At 46.1% G+C, this 15667-nt stretch overlaps 1 protein-coding gene across 5 annotated transcripts in view; it reads right to left on the bottom strand.

The window, feature by feature from the left end:
- The window catches only part of PRDM11 (PR/SET domain 11), a 60174-nt gene that overhangs the window by 30302 nt on the left and 14205 nt on the right, over positions 1-15667 (bottom strand). For all 5 annotated transcript variants that reach the window (XM_037900108.2, XM_007060725.4, XM_037900107.2 and 2 more), the window contains 4 exons: positions 7041-7159; positions 6545-6648; positions 5038-5300; positions 3689-3756 (listed from right to left, as the gene is read on the bottom strand). In XM_037900108.2, the coding sequence (XP_037756036.1) occupies positions 3689-3756; positions 5038-5300; positions 6545-6648; positions 7041-7156 (551 nt within the window). In that variant the 5' untranslated portion in view covers positions 7157-7159. Of the gene's footprint in view, positions 1-3688; positions 3757-5037; positions 5301-6544; positions 6649-7040; positions 7160-15667 lie in introns of those variants that run through there.

Below are 15667 nucleotides of genomic sequence, written 5' to 3'. Positions count from 1 at the left end.
AGTTGCAAAGGAGTATTTGAGAATTGCTAATGTGTGATATACAGAACCGTTCTAAATACAAAGCCACCTACACTCTACACTGCTTCTGAGGAGCAAATGCACAATGGCTTCAGATTGCTGTTTGCAGGGAGCTTGTGGCTCCGTCAGAGTTTCAGCGTGATACTGCTTTATATGACTTCTTACTTCTTCACAGCAATTCACTGAAACAGGAGGACCCATAAGAGCCCTCAGGCCCCACATGCTGAGAGCTAACAGAAATGGATGTATGCAACCCAACTTAAATTAAACGAGCATGGACACTGAAACCAGGCATCCATCCCCAGCCATGCCCAAAGGGCTGAAGAAAGTAAGATAGTGCTATTACAAACCCATCCCAACTGTGTGCATATGCGGCCATCATAAACGTGGTAGGAAAATGTTCCCAAGCAGTTGCACCAACAATGCTAAACTTAAAAAAGCAAACACATAGACAGTTCCATGCACATATGTGCACGTGGTGAGGTAAATTAAGACTTTCCTATCCCCAGAGTGGGGATTTGGACCAGGTAATACATTTTTGAGAATTCAAGTGCTCTTTTCTAGCAACAGCTTGGAGACTGTAACCTGCCACAGGAATTCTAGGCCTCTCACATGAGACACCACACTGTGATAATCCCCTTAGACACTGCCACAATTCCAGATGCTTCCCTTCACCATCTTCCAATGAGGACAATGGTGAGTCACCCAGAAGGGTGTCCTAAGGGCTTCCTGACCTATTTCAAAGGCAGTTCCATTTTCCAGACGTGTCCCCTGCTTCATCCCTTATGACAAAGGTCACCAAGAGCTGTATGAAGTGTCTCTGCCACATCCCAAAAGTAACCCAATACAATGGGGCTGGTTCTGGGTTTTGTGAGAGCCCTTGTAAGATTCGGGATCAGGGTAGATTCCTGGGTTCTTATTAAAGCTGGAGGCAACATAGCGATTTTGACTGAGGTTTGGTTTGAGTCCGGGCATTTGTTCAAAGCCAGTCCCTATGTGAAGTGAGACCGAGGAAATGGTTCACACAAATCCCTACAAACAAAACCACTACGTTCCACACAGTATTAGAGACAACAACCCTTTACGCAAAGAGGAGACTGTTACAGTGACTGGTTCTTGGATCAGTGGCCATCTCAACATGCAGCCCAGCTCCAAGAGCTTCTCAGAGATTAAGCACGAGAAGAAGGAAAAATGCAACATTGTACATGTCACCTAACTGCTGCTCGTCACTTGCCCTGTCTTGTGTTCTTCCTTTCCTTCTAGCCACTGCCCTATTTAAAGAGGATCTGGATTCCCAAAAAGTAAGAACTGGAAGGTGCCAAATTTCATTAGGAATATAAAGATGATCAGATTTGGTGGGTCAAACACACGTAAAATGACACATAACACAATACAATGATGAATCAGCTCAGGCTGCTGTTCATGTACTACCCCATCCTGGTGAGCAAACCCACTCTGTTCCCAGAGAGAATGCTTTGCAATGGCAAGGACAGCGCTACTCTTTTTTCAGATGCTGCTACAGCATCCCTAGAAGTATAGCTTTTGGGGATAATATCCATGAGGGGTAAGATGCTAAGGCAGGATCCTGAATGCCTACCCAATCTGAAAGTTTCTGAATACACAAAAACTTTTCCCCATCAATCCTTTCTAGTAACATCATGTTTGTTAGCATGAATACAGTCATAGTCCCCACACTACTACTGTGGGAAGCACTTTTTCCAGGCTCTATGTGGAAGGATCAGAAAGATTTCACTCCATGGAGTTCAGTTTGTGTGTGACCTGTCTGGGGTCCCCCAATAAACAACCCCTAAAGGAGTCTGGTGACCCTCTTGCACCTAGGGTGACCAGATGTCCCTATTTTATAGGGACAGTCCTGATATTTGGGGCATTTTCTTCTATAGGTGCCTATTACTCCCCATCCCGTCCCGATTTTTCACACTTGCTGTCTGGTCATCCTACTTGCACCTTAACTCCATTGTTGTCCTGATTCTCTCCATCCAACCTTTTATAGTCTACTCACTCTACCAGGCTGAGCAGAATGGTTTGGCCATTCCATCAGGACATAACCAAGGCAAATACTGGTTTGTGAAAAGGTTCCTGTGAGGTCATTCTGTCCGATGGCGCTGTGCTGGTAACTGGTCCTGGATAGAGCCAACATGAAAATTGGTAGTGGTAGGGCCATGCAAGTCAAATCCAGGAGGAAGATATTGTTATAAGGTTCTTGTTTCATGGGACCATATTCTCTCTACTCCCACTTTTGCCCCTGATTGGGTTATGAGAAATGGTAACAACAGCAGAAAAATCTCTCCGTGGCTTCTGACCATGGAAATCTCTACTATGGCTTCTGATCTTTGAAATCTTTGCTGTAAGAGCTACATCCAAATATCCGTCCATTCCTCCTCCCACCCCTTCTCTTTTCCACGAATTACATAACTCCAGACTAGAGACCAGTCCTACTGGAGTAAAAGTTTCTCACACACAGAAGACCACATGACAGTATTAAGAACTCCAGCCTTTCTTGTCTCATTGGCATCCTGGATACAAGTGTCAGGACACCCTCCATTCATGCAAGCAGACAAAAAGGAAGAGCAGTGCCAGAATATAGGCTGGATTGGTTGCCTTTGTAGTGTCTCCATATGTGTTCCACACTATGCCTCTTTTCTTGGTGAAGCTAATAAGGGAACTATTCATTTGGGCCAAGAATCCAATTAACCCCAAAGTTATTTTGATCTTGTCTGGAATGCTTTCCTGATGCCAACTATCTAGCTCTTCAAAAATCCACCACTGAAGGCAGTGTTATTGATTGGTAAGAACACAGAAGTAGCAAGAAATCCACAAGTTCTCATGCCCTCTGTTAACTCTGCTACTGATATATCTGTGGCCTTGGGCCACTTCACCTCTTTGGAGTAGCTTCCCAATTTATACAAAGTAAATGCTACCTGCTTATAACGTCATAGGGGGCTGCAAAGAGTACATCAATACTTGTAAAGAACTCTGAAACTAAACAGTGCTGTATAAATGCTAAACATCTTCATTTCTCACTATTCCATTCAAGAACCAGATCCACTTTTTGTCCAGTACCTACACTGCTCTGTGTTCTGATGCTACGAAGCCACTCAGCCAGGAGAGTTCAATAACATGAGCTGTACCTATATAATCAATCATACTAGTGACACAAAACAAGAAAAACAAACAGAAGAGCGCCATAGCAGAATTTGCTCCATTAGAAACCTAAGGAAAAAGTGTCTCTCTCTCTCTCTCTCTCTCAATGTCTGGAAAATGGGAAAGGATAAAATTAATATGGAATACTTTCTGCAAAATTATTTGCAAACACTGGAAAGTAAAATGGGGGGAAAAATTAAAGAAAACTGGAGTGAGACTTGTTAATGTTTGTAAAAAGGGGGAAGCGTATATCTGTTCACTATTTTTACTGTGCTTGCTCATCACAAAGAACAGCCATTCTCTGCACACACCTCCCTCCGTTAGATCCAACCATTCAATCTGACAGCAGAGGACTCTCACAAGAGCACTTAATAGAAGAACACAAGAGTTGAACCCTGTAAGAAAGGGCCTCTTTTGTAACTGTCACACAGAAGGATGAGAAGCGCATCCTGCCTTTTCTCTGGATCATAAGCCCTTTTCAGGGAAGTCAGAAGAGAGCCAGACTCACCTCATCCAATTTGCTTTGGTTTCATCTGTCCCATCTATAGATTTGTAGCGGTTATTCTTATCAACAATCTGTAGAATAATAAAATAAAAGTAACAGGAAGACTGGCTGGCTCAGAGAGAATCAGGGAATACAGAACTCTTCACCTCTAGATCAAATTTCCATTCTAGCCCCTGGTCAGGGGGTACTGGGATATAAAGCATTTTACCTCTGGGTCATGGTTTCAAACCTAGCCCTGACCAGCAGAGCATCTAGCTTGCTCCCACTGGATATGTGTTTGTGGTCCCCTCTGTGAAATGAGCTTGGTGGTATCAGTCCATTGTCCAGTGTATAAATATCCACATCACAAAACTACCACTGCAGCTGGCACTATTTTGTACAATTGTTGACAGTCTCAGCTAAGATGCCAGAGACTGAATGCCCCTCTTCCTCTTCTCCCTCAGAACTGAGGCATATCCCCACTTTGCAGCTGGCTAGACTGAGGCACAGAGATAAGGACCTTGGGTCAAGGTCACAAAGCATATCAATAGCAGAGCTGTGAGCTGAACTTGGGAGTCCTGGCTGTAGGTTTAATCACTCACAAGCAGTTCTCAATGTTTCATACCCACAACCTCAAATTCACCTTGTGGTTTCTTTATGGCTGAAAAGTGTTGTGGGATTGGGATAATAGCAGGATGGTTTTTAATGCTGAAGACTGTGTGTGGTAGTGGAGCTACTCTTGGTGGATGACAGATTTAGGGAGTGCTGGGACTCTTGAATCTTGGTTGGCGGGCTTCTCCCTCCTTCGCTCTTCACAATGCTCTGGTTCAGGGGAGGGGGAAGTGCTGTTTCAAGAGGTCATGGAAACAGTTCTGTAATCTCCAGAAGTGATCCTCCCCAACCCTTATAGTCAAGGAAGATACACTGAGGAGCTTCCTCAGGATTGGCTGGAGGGCATGCCAGAGAGAACAGCAAGAGGCAGAGGAGAGGGAGTAAGCTATTCATTCATTTCTTCTAAGTTCCAGTGATGGTTGGACTTCGATGCTTTCTCAGCCCCTTGGCTGTGACTCAGAGGGCACCCCTTTGTGGACCACTTGTGGGTTTTGCCCCATCAGTTGAGAAGTCCTGCACTAGACCACATTCCCTCCCAGATCTGGAAATACAATTCAGGAATCTTGACTCCCAGCCCCCTTCTCTAATCTGTATCCCTAAAAAAATAATAACAACAATAGGTGGACCTGGAGCTGCTGCAAATGAATATCAACAGAAAGGCACTCACTCTTTTAGCAGAGCTAGTACCATCACCCCATAACTCGCTGCTCTAGGCTGTGTGGTTGGATTGTCACAATTAGGGAGGCAGTTAGGACACTCACCAGCCAAGAGAAGAATCCTGCTGACTTGTCCTGGCTGGAGATCTGCCCCTCATACGGCCCGAAGACATGACCTTTGGGGATAACCTCGTTCACACAGCGTACGTCATTCTCCCCGCTGGGTTCTTTCACCACCTCCATGCCAGGCGGGATGGTCAGTGCTGCCCGGTCAGGGATACCAACAGGTACCGGAGTGTCTGACACAAACACGGGGGGACCATGGTTTGGGCATTCATCCACAAAATACTCCTGGCAGGACTCACAAACTGGAGGAAACAGGAATTAACTTGTGAGCTGAAACTTCCATTGGCAGAAATGCCAACATCTGAAAGCAATTATTAGCTTATACAACCTTCAACAATAAGGACAGAACTCAGATTCTTCTACTCCAAAAGCAAAGAACCCTGCCACTGAGGAAAAGGAGAATCTTTCAGCAATACAGGGCCTATGACACAGTCTAGCAGTCCTGCCTCCATTCAGCAGGGGGCAGAAATGTGTTCATATGGATGCATGTACACACAAAAAGCCAGTTCATTAAAAGAGGAACAAGACTGCCTTCTTCTCCTGCTGCTCTGACCACATCTCCCCACCGCCTCAAGCCCTTCACTAGCTTCCACTCACTTTTTGTATCAAGTTAATCCTACTTCCAGTCCAGGATGTATACAACTCTACTCCCACCTGTCTCTTCCCATATCCCCTCCTTTACCCCTTCTCTTCCCAAGCTCCCTGCCAACAGCTCCTTTTGTGGCTCCTCCCATGTCACAGCTTACACCCAGAGCAGTTTGCCAAGCATTTTATTCTGCAAGTTCCTCTTGAAAGCCTACCTGTTCCCGAGAACATGTCAGCCATAGAGGCCTGTATCCCACATATTCTGTGCTGTCTTACACCTTAAAACTACTAGCTCTTGGAGGCAGCACTCTCATTTGCTTGTTGGGTATATGACCCATTGTATACACCCAGTAAATACCCTTGCCCACATAATCCCACTGCCTTTGTCATATGCCTCAGCGACAAGACAGAATCATATACTTCTCCTGTGACAGGAAGGGGCTGTGGCTTCCTTAGGAGGCCAACAACACTCAGGGTGTGCAAGTGTATGCCAGGACACTTTTCCCTCCCAGGATGTGGAGAACGAAAAAAGAAGTTATCCATGCAATGCTCCCTTGCTTGAGAATGATGGTTCCAAAACTCATAAATCTGGACTTTGTAGGCTCTCTATTGGGCTGCCAGGCCAACTCCACAGTTACCCAATCCTTATGCTTCAGAGGCCCTAGCACATTTTCTATCTATTTCTCCACACAGCCCCACTACAAACCCAGAACTTTGGAGACTGGCTGTCATGAATCCCTGCCTGACGGCTTCATCACCAAGTATTTCAGGGTCCTTGGGAGTTTAACTAATGTGACAGGTTTACAAGTAAATTCTGTCCCAGACTCTCCTTTCCTATCCAGGGGGAGGCAGGTGGACTGAGAGAGGAGGAGAATTCTCCCTCCATTGATAAGACACTTACACCAGAAATCCACTTGCTGAAAGCTCTTGGTCATGATCAAATCCCGTTTCCCTTTCAGTTTCTTAGGCTCCACTTCCATGGATTGAGAGTCAGCCCTCCCAGAGCTGGGGAGAGAAAGTAAGAAAATAAAGAACTTAAGAGTGTGATATGCTGCAGAAAGAATAGAAAAGAATAGACAATGAGACAAAAGCTGTGTGAACAGCATACCCTGCTTCCCAAGCCTAAAGTGTCAAACTTGATTTTGCCATCTAAATTGCTGATACATAGTGCCCCAGGCTGTCCTGCCAGAACAAGGTGCTCCAATGGCATCACGTGGCTAATGCTTACATCGCCTGGGAGCTTTTGGTGGAGAACCACCATGTCTGGCAGAAATCTGCCATGTCTGTTGCGGGTCAGGGAGACTCAAGGGGAGCACCATCAATCCAACCCATCTCAACCTATGGCTGAAATGGAGACAAGATGAAGGAACATATTAGGCAGAGGTATAGTCTCTTACCAGGGTTGCCCATACTCCTGGTCCCGGCACGGAGAGCAGGCCTCAGTCTTTATTGTCACCATCTCCCCTAACGAAGTGTGGGTCTGGATCAAACAGTCCTTCAGGTTTTCACTCATGTTCTGAAAGAGAATGAAAAAATAGGGACAGGGAGAGAAGTGAATGATGGAGAAATCACAATACTTCCCCTGAATTGTATATCCAGCCACTAGAAACACCTATCTGGGGCACACAAAAAAATCCCTTCTTGGACAAAGAGGCAATAGTAATTCTATCACTGTGAGGTCCAGCCTAGGTGCAAGATACAGAGAGTAACATGGGGCACTGGGAACAAGGATTCAAGGTAGGAGGACTATGCTAAGCAAAATCTGCAGAAAAAAAAGCTAATATAGGGCTACATGCTTTGTCATCAGATGAAAAGACACTATAGTAGTGCAGAGTATGATTATATAACCAAAGACTTGTTTTTAAATAATGCTTAGAAACAGAAGAAGTCTACAGGTGGGCAATGAGCCATGACTTGTCTAGGTGTATGGCTGCACCATGTCTCAGTGTGCCACAGAGGGTGGAGTGAGGATATGGGCTCACTGAAGTCCTCCTATGCTTTGGGCACTATGACACAAAGTCACGTGTCCTCAGTGCCAAAGGCATGCAGGAATCCAACAGAACGGCATTATGCCTAGCAGGCACTTCTCTCTCCGCCCTTTGTGATTAATGGGGATCGGTTACCACCACCCTCTTAGAGGCATATTGTTTTAATTAAAATGCTGCTCCCCTGTCTCAGCACAAGAATAAGGGAATATTCAATTAAATTAAAAGATGGCTAATTCAAATGCTTTTTCACACAGCTCATTGTCACAGGATCCCACTGAGGAAGATTCACAAAGGCACTGGACATACATATTGATGTCAAGAATATTCAGAGTTGTTATAATTAATGCTAAGAAAAATTTTGGAAGGGGGATTAAACTTCATGCTTCAGGGCTTCAGCCAATTTGTAACTATTAGGGATCAGGATAGGGATCAGGATTACCCCACATACGCCTACTGTGGGGTTCTTACGCCCTCCTCTGATACTTCTGGTGCTGGCCACTATCAGAGAAAGCAGACTGGACTAGACAGAACTCAGTTCTGATCCAACATGGCAATTCTTTTACATCACAGATTGAAATCATCACACTCATGCCACACTCAGGGCATGTCTACACTACAATCTTAAATCGACCTAAGTTAGGTCAACTCACAGCCACCGCAATAATTACTGTGGTGGCTGACGTCCACACAACTCTCCTTCTGTCGGTGGTGCGCATCCTCACCAGGAGCCCTTCCACCCGACTGAAGAGAGGCAGTGTAGAGGATTGAGAGCCAGAATTCTCAGCTCCCCGCCAGGAGCCCAGCTGCCCCCTGGGCTTCTTGCCTCCAGTGGGGAGATCCACGCTTAGAGTCTGGTCGGCAGCCATGCTTCCTGCAGGGAACTGAGAGCCCCGGGTGAGGGGGAGGGAGAAGGGGAGCTGGGACCCGGGGGGCAGCGCAAGCCACCTGGCAGCAGCTGGGGAGCAGAGCTTCAGCAGAGTCATGAAATTGACAAGACAGCCAACAGCTGATGTAAGTAATGCAGTGTCTACATTGCCACTGTGTCACCCTACCTACACCAACATAAGCCCTATGCCTCTCCAGGAGGTGGAGTTATGTCAATACAGTAGGGCACTTACTTCAACAGGAAAAGGTTGTAGTGTGTACACTGATGTAGTTAGGTCAACATAAGCTGCCTTATGTCAACCTAACTGTGTAGCATAAACCAGGGCTCAGTACACTGGACCTCTACACAAACAACATTCAATAGTCAATCAGAACCCTTCTTTCCGAAGTGCCCACCTAGGAACAGTGGTTTGAGCACAGAATCAGAAACAATACTTCTGGGTCCTATTCAAGATTAGGTTCTGGATTCTTAGAATGTAAACTCTTGTCCATAACACGGCACAATGGGATTCCGGTCTAAGACTGGGGTGTGTGTGGGGCACTGCAATACAAATAAATAATAGTATTCCTAGCTTTAACAGATATTCTTTGTAATTTTGAGGAAGTCACAATTTTTCAGCTTCAATTTCCCACCTGTCAATCTAAACTGGAGGAATCATTGATTCATATTGAGAATTCACCAGTTAATACTCCGTGGATTTTGGAGGTGAAGCCACAATGTAAGTGCATCTTTAGGCACAGACACTTTTGTTTCTTTATAAAACATTGCCAATCCCAAACCAACAAAACAGAGAACTTCCTTCAAGACCCAGCTAATTCCAGGGAAAGCAAGACATTGCAAGTCACTGCCCTCAATGGGCTTGGGTATTTCTTGGGGCTCAGAGCTCTGTCTGCACATCCACACACAGAGAAGGGAAAGAATTCTAATAACCAATTCTAGGTACCTGGGCTGAAGACAGAGGCTACCAGCCTTCTCCAGAGAAATAGAAAATATTTTGCCTGAAGAGTATGCTTTAAAAATGCATCAGAGCAAAAAGAAAAAGCAGAACTAATGGGGAGGAAGCAGAGGGCTGTGAGGAGCTCTTTCCCACAAAGCCTCCCTGAGGGGAGGCATGTGCTGTTGTTGGCACTGGGGCAGACATTCAACATAACTTTCCAGCGATTGCATGCAAGAGGAAGCCCTGAGGACAGGTCAACACCCACAACTCCAAAGCCCCTCAGCGGGAAAAACTTCAGACTGCCTGCTCTCATGCACGGAGCAGACACGTGGCTGTGTGAACAGACATTGTCTTGTCTCTTTTTCCCTTTCAAGGGGGGATTTCAAGTTCCTTCTCTGATCCAGGATAACGATATGAAGACAGAGGAAGCCAGCTTTCAATTAACTGCTGTATACCAGCCCTCAGCACCGTGCTGCAGTCACTTGGGTGAACTTAGCAGCCCCTTCTTCGTGCCGCTTTCCAATGGCTTGTGATCAGACTGCACATCCGCCTGGTGCCCAACGGTGAAACTGTTCCGTTCCAAAGAGCACTGCCAGTAGCTCCTTTTCTATCTGAGCATATTCCCTTTCTGCGTCTGACAGGGCTCTCCTAGCAAATGTTGGGGGCTGCTGGCTTTGCATCCACGCTGCTCCTAGGCCTCCTTCGGAGGCATCTCTCTCTAGCTCTTGCTGCTCTGCAGGGTTGTGGTATGTTCGAACTAGTGCTTTGCTCAGGATTTGCTTTGCCCTTTCAAATGCCTGTTCTTGGGTCTCTGACCATTCCCATGCCACATCATTGCGTGTTAGCTGTCTCAAGGGTTCACAGGCTTCCAATGGGTGTGCGTAGACTTGGAAAGATAACTGGCTATTCATATAAGCCACTGGACTCCCTTCATATCCTTTAGTTTAGGCATTTCCGTAGTGACTCTTAGTTTTTCAGAGGCTGGCTGGAGACAGTTGAGAAGACTGGGAGAGGTTTAAATGACTTGTCCAAAATCATAGTGATTTAAGTGGGGAAGGCAGGAACAGAACTCAGGAGTCCTGACCCTTTCTCCATCCACTGCACCAACACTCCACCTCCTTGGTGTTAGTCCTGGCATCACAGTAAATCACATTCTGCAAACTTTAGATTCCTCTTGCAGTTAAAACTGGATACAAGGCTCATCTTCACGGTCAGTCCTAAACTGTTATATATTGTGCTGTACTGCTGAGCACCTGCCACATCTACCACAGGGCTAGATTTATTTCAGTGGGGATGAAATAATTCCTGAACGAATTTTTAAGCATCTCTCTCATTACACCCAGGATGGTACTAGGTAGAGTTGCGTGTGCTGTTGACTTTATGGGATTTGGTACAAAATCCTACAATCTGGTTGGCCCATAGCATTTGCCTCCCATTCCTGGCTGAACATAGGCTCCTGAAAGCAGGATCTTTTTATGCATCTCACTTTTAGTGCATTATAGTACAGCTTTTCTACAGTAAGAGTTGACTCAGAACATGACTGCACGGCTGTATTCGTTTAGATGGACTATATAGGCACAGAGAGTCAAAGGTGTTAATATGACCCAGAAAATGCCCAATATTAAACAGTTTTAAGCAAGGTTTGGTGTACAGAGTCCTCAGATTATTTCGTGGCATGGTGGCAAACACATTAGGAAATTCATGCCAAAGGATAGAAATGTATTAACTGAAACATACAAAAGGAAAAGAATTAAAATAAGGCAAAAAGTGTTGCAACTGAAATTGAGTGATTAAGCAAAACAAACAATTAAAACCTATCAAAAATTGGAGTTTGGAGGGTTTCTTTGAGAGGATGAATATCGTTATCTCTTTTTCGGTCAAACAGTTGTCCTTGGTGGGGAAGATGTGTTTAGTTGTGTTGTTTGAGTTGAGAATAATAGTCACTTTCCTGCTTTTGACAAAACAGACAGACACGGAAGGGAGAGAAGAGGTAAGATAGCAAAGATGGGAGAAATACCACTTTTGTTGATGTTTTCAGAATACAGGGCAGCTTGACAATCATGGATGGATGCTTTGGGCAGGCAAGTTGGCCATGACAGCTGTTGCTCTGCACCCCGGCTTGCCTCCCTGGTCAGGAACATCATTTGGTTGGTTTGGCCAGGTCCCTTTTCTTTACTGGTCCTTTTTAGGCCAAGTAGAGTTGGATGGGCTGTCTTATTTCACTATACTGGTGTTATGTAGTGCAGTTGAAAAGTCGAGAGAGAAAGAAAAGAGGAAGATAGTGGAGGATGGAAAGGGACACATAAGGGAGGGGAAGACAGAGTATGATTATACAAAGTGCAAGCTGGTCTCCATATTGGAAGAGAAGATTCAAGGTCTGGAGAAACAAGTATCAACCCTGCATTGCATAAGAGAAAATGAAGATTTTCTGGACAGACATCAGGATATGCTTCTACGGGCAGAACGTTCTGAAGATTCAGAGCAGGCTGCACAGCGGGGACATAAGGACGGTGAAGAAAATTGGCAGCATGTGACCTCCAGAAGAAGAAAGAGATGCATCCATGTACCAGCAATGCAGATACAGGTGAGCAACCGGTTTTATGTTCTCTCCACAGGTACTAATGTGGACAGTGGATTAGATGATACATCTGAGGGAAGGGAGCTGAAGGAGACTCCACCGATTGGACTGCATGAGATGCACTGTCCTAGGGATGGGGGTTCCATGACCGCCGCTCTCCAGAAAAGGAGACGGGTGGTGGTGGTCGGGGACTCCCTCCTAGGGGGGACTGAGCCATCTATCTGCCGTCCTGACTGGGAAAGCTGAGAAGTGTGCTGCTTGCCAGGAGCTAGGATTCACGATGAGACGGAGAGACTGCCGAGACTCATCAAGCCCTCGGATCACTACCCCTTCCTGCTTCTCCCTGTGGGCACCAATGATACTGCCAAGAATGACCTTGAGCGGATGACTGCAGATTACGTGGCTCTAGGAAGAAGAATAAAGGAGTTTCTCGTGCAAGTGGTGTTCTCGTCCATCCTCCCTGTGGAAGGAAAAGGCCCAAAGAGACTGTTGAATTGTGGAAGTCAATGAATGGTATGCAGGTGGTGCCGGAGAGAAGGCTTTGGATTCTTTGACCATGGGATGGTGTTCCAAGAAGAGGATTGCTAGGCATAGACGGGCTCCACCTAACGAAGAGAGGGAAGAGCATCTTTGCAAGCGGGCTGGCTAACCTAGTGAGGAGGGCTTTAAACTAGGTTCACCGGGGGAAGGAGACCAAAGCCCTGAGGTAAGTGGGATACCAGGAGGAAGCACGTGCAGGACAGCGCAAGAAGGGAGGACTCCTGCCTCATACTGAGAAAGCAGGATGATCAGCGGGTTATCTTAAGTGCCCATACACAAATGCAAGAAGCCTGGGAAACAAGCAGGGAAAAGTGGAAGTCCCGGCACAGTCAAATAATTATGATGTGATTGGAATAACAGAAACTTGGTGGGATAACTCACATGACTGGAGTACTGCCATGGATGGATATAAACTGTTCAGGAAGGACAAGCAGGGCAGAAAAGGTGGGGGAGTTGCACTGTATGTAAGAGAGCAGTATGACTGCTCAGAGCTCCAGTATGAAACTGCAGAGAAACCTGAGAGTCTCTGGATTAAGTTTAGAAGTGTGAGCAACAAGGGTGATGTCGTGGTGGGAGTCTGCTATAGACTACCAGACCAGGGGGATGAGGTGGACAAGGCTTTCTTCCAGCAACTAAGAGAAATTACTAGATTGCAGGCCCTGGTTCTCATGGGGGACTTCAAATCACCCCGTTATCTGCTGGGAGAGCAATACAGCAGTGCACAGACAATCCAGGAAGTTTTTGGAAAGTGTAGGGGACAATTTCCTGGTGCAAGTGCTGGAGGAACCAACGAGGGGCAGAGCTCTTCTTGACTTGCTGCTCACAAACCGGGAAGAATTAGTAGGGGAAGCAAAAGTGGATGGGAACCTGGGAGACAATGACCATGAGATCGTCAAGTTCAGGATCCTGACACAAGGAAGAAAGGAGAGCAGCAGAATATGCACCCTGGACTTCAGAAAAGCAGACTTTGACTCCCTCAGGGAACTGATGGGCAGGATCCCCTGGGAGAATAACATGAAGGGGAAAGGAGTCCAGGATAGCTGGCTGTATTTTAAAGAATCCCTTTTGAGGTTGCAGGAACAAACCATCCCAATGTGTAGAAAGAAGAGTAAATATGGCAGTCGACCAGCTTGGCTTAACAGTGAAATCCTTGCTGATCTTAAACACAAAAAAGAAGCTTACAAGAAGTAGAAGACTGGACAAATGACCAGTAAAAATATTGCTCAGGCATGCCGGAGCGAAATCAGGATGGCCAAATCACACTTGGGAGTTGCAGCTAGCAAGGGATGTTAAGAGTAACAAGAAGGGTTTCTTCAGGTATGTTAGCAACAAGAAGGTAGTCAAGGAAAGCATGGGCCCCTTACTGAATGAGAGAGGCAACCTAGTGACAGAGGATGTGGAAAAAGCTAATTACTCAATACTTTTTTTGCCTCTGTCTTCACGAACAAGGTCAGTTCCCAGACTACTGCACTGGGCAGCACAGTATGGGGAGGAGGTGACGAACCCTGTGTGGAGAAAGAAGTGGTTCAGGACTATTTAGAAAAGCTGGACGAGTACAAGTCCATGGGGCTGGATGCACTGCATCTGAGAGTGCTAAAGGAGTTGGCTGATGTGATTGCAGAGCCATTGGCCATTATCTTTGAAAACTCATGGTGATCAGGGGAGGTCCCGGATCACTGGAAAAAAACTAATGTAGTGCCCATCTTTAAAAAAAGGGAAGGAGGAGGATTCAGGGAACTACAGGCCAGTCAGCCTCACTTCAGTCCCTGGAAAAATCATGGAGCAGGTCCTCAAGGAATCAGTTCTGAAGCACTTAGAGGAGAGGAAAGTGACCAGGAACAGTCAACATGGATTCACCAAGAGCAAGTCATGCCTGACTACTTAATTGCCTTCCACAATGAGATAAATGGCTCTGTGGATGAGGGGAAAGCAGTGGACATATTATTCCTTGACTTTAGCAATGCTTTTGATACGGTCTCCCACAATATTCTTGCTAGCAAGTTAAAGTAGAATGGCTGGATGAACGGACTATAAGGTGGATAGAAAGTTGGCTAGATTGTTGGGCTCAACGGGTAGTGATCAATGGCTCCATGTCCAGCTGGCAGCTGGTATCAAGCGGAGTGCCCCAAGGGTCAGTCCTGGGGCTGGTTTTGTTCAATATCTTCATTAACGATCTGGAGGATAGTGTGGATTGCACCCTCAGCAAGTTTGCATATGACATTAAACTGGGAGGAGTGGTAGATACGCTGGAGGGTAGGGAGAGGATACAGAGGGACCCAGACAAATTAGAGGATTGGGCCAAAAGAAATCTGATGAGGTTCAGCAAGGACAAGTGCAGAATCCTGCACTTAGGACGGAAGAATCCCATGCACTGCTACAGACTAGGAACTGAGCAGCTAGGCAGCAGTTCTGCAGAAAAGAACCTAGGGGTTACAGTGGACGAGAAGCTGGATATGAATCAACAGTGTGCCCTTGTTGCCAAGAAGGATAACGGTAGTTTGGGTGTATAAGTAGGGGCATTGCCAGCAGATCGAGGGACATGATCATTCCCCTCTATTCAGCACTGGTGAGGCCTCATCTGGAGTACTGAATCCAGTTTTGGGCCCCCCATTACAGAAAGGATGTGGACAAATTAGAGAGAGTCCAGCGGAAGGCAAGAAAAATGATTAGGGGGCTGGAGCACATGATTTATGATGAGAGGCTGAGGGAACTGGGATTATTTACTCTGCAGAAGAGAAGAATGAGGGGGGATTTGATAGTGGCTTTCAACTACCTGAAAGGGGATTCCAAAGAGGATGGATTTAGACTGTCCTCAGTGGTAGCAGATGACAGAACAAGGAGTAATGGTCTCAAGTTGCAGTGGGGGAGGTTTAGGTTGGATATTAGGAAAAACTTTTTCACTAGGAGGGTGGTGAAGCACTGGAATGGGTTACCGAGGGAGGTGGTGGAATCTCCTTCCTTAGAGGTTTTTAAGGTCAGGCTTGACAAAGCCCTGGTTGGGATGATTTAGTTGGGGAGTGGTCCTGCTTTGAGCAGGGGGTTGGACTAGATGACCTCCTGAGGTCCCTTCCAACCCTCATATTCTATGATCTCAT

This window comes from Chelonia mydas, chromosome 6 (genome assembly GCF_015237465.2).
Source record: "Chelonia mydas isolate rCheMyd1 chromosome 6, rCheMyd1.pri.v2, whole genome shotgun sequence".
Lineage (NCBI taxonomy): Eukaryota > Metazoa > Chordata > Testudines > Cheloniidae > Chelonia > Chelonia mydas.
Note: the sequence above shows the minus strand (reverse complement) of the source record. Positions and strands in the feature narration are given on the sequence as shown.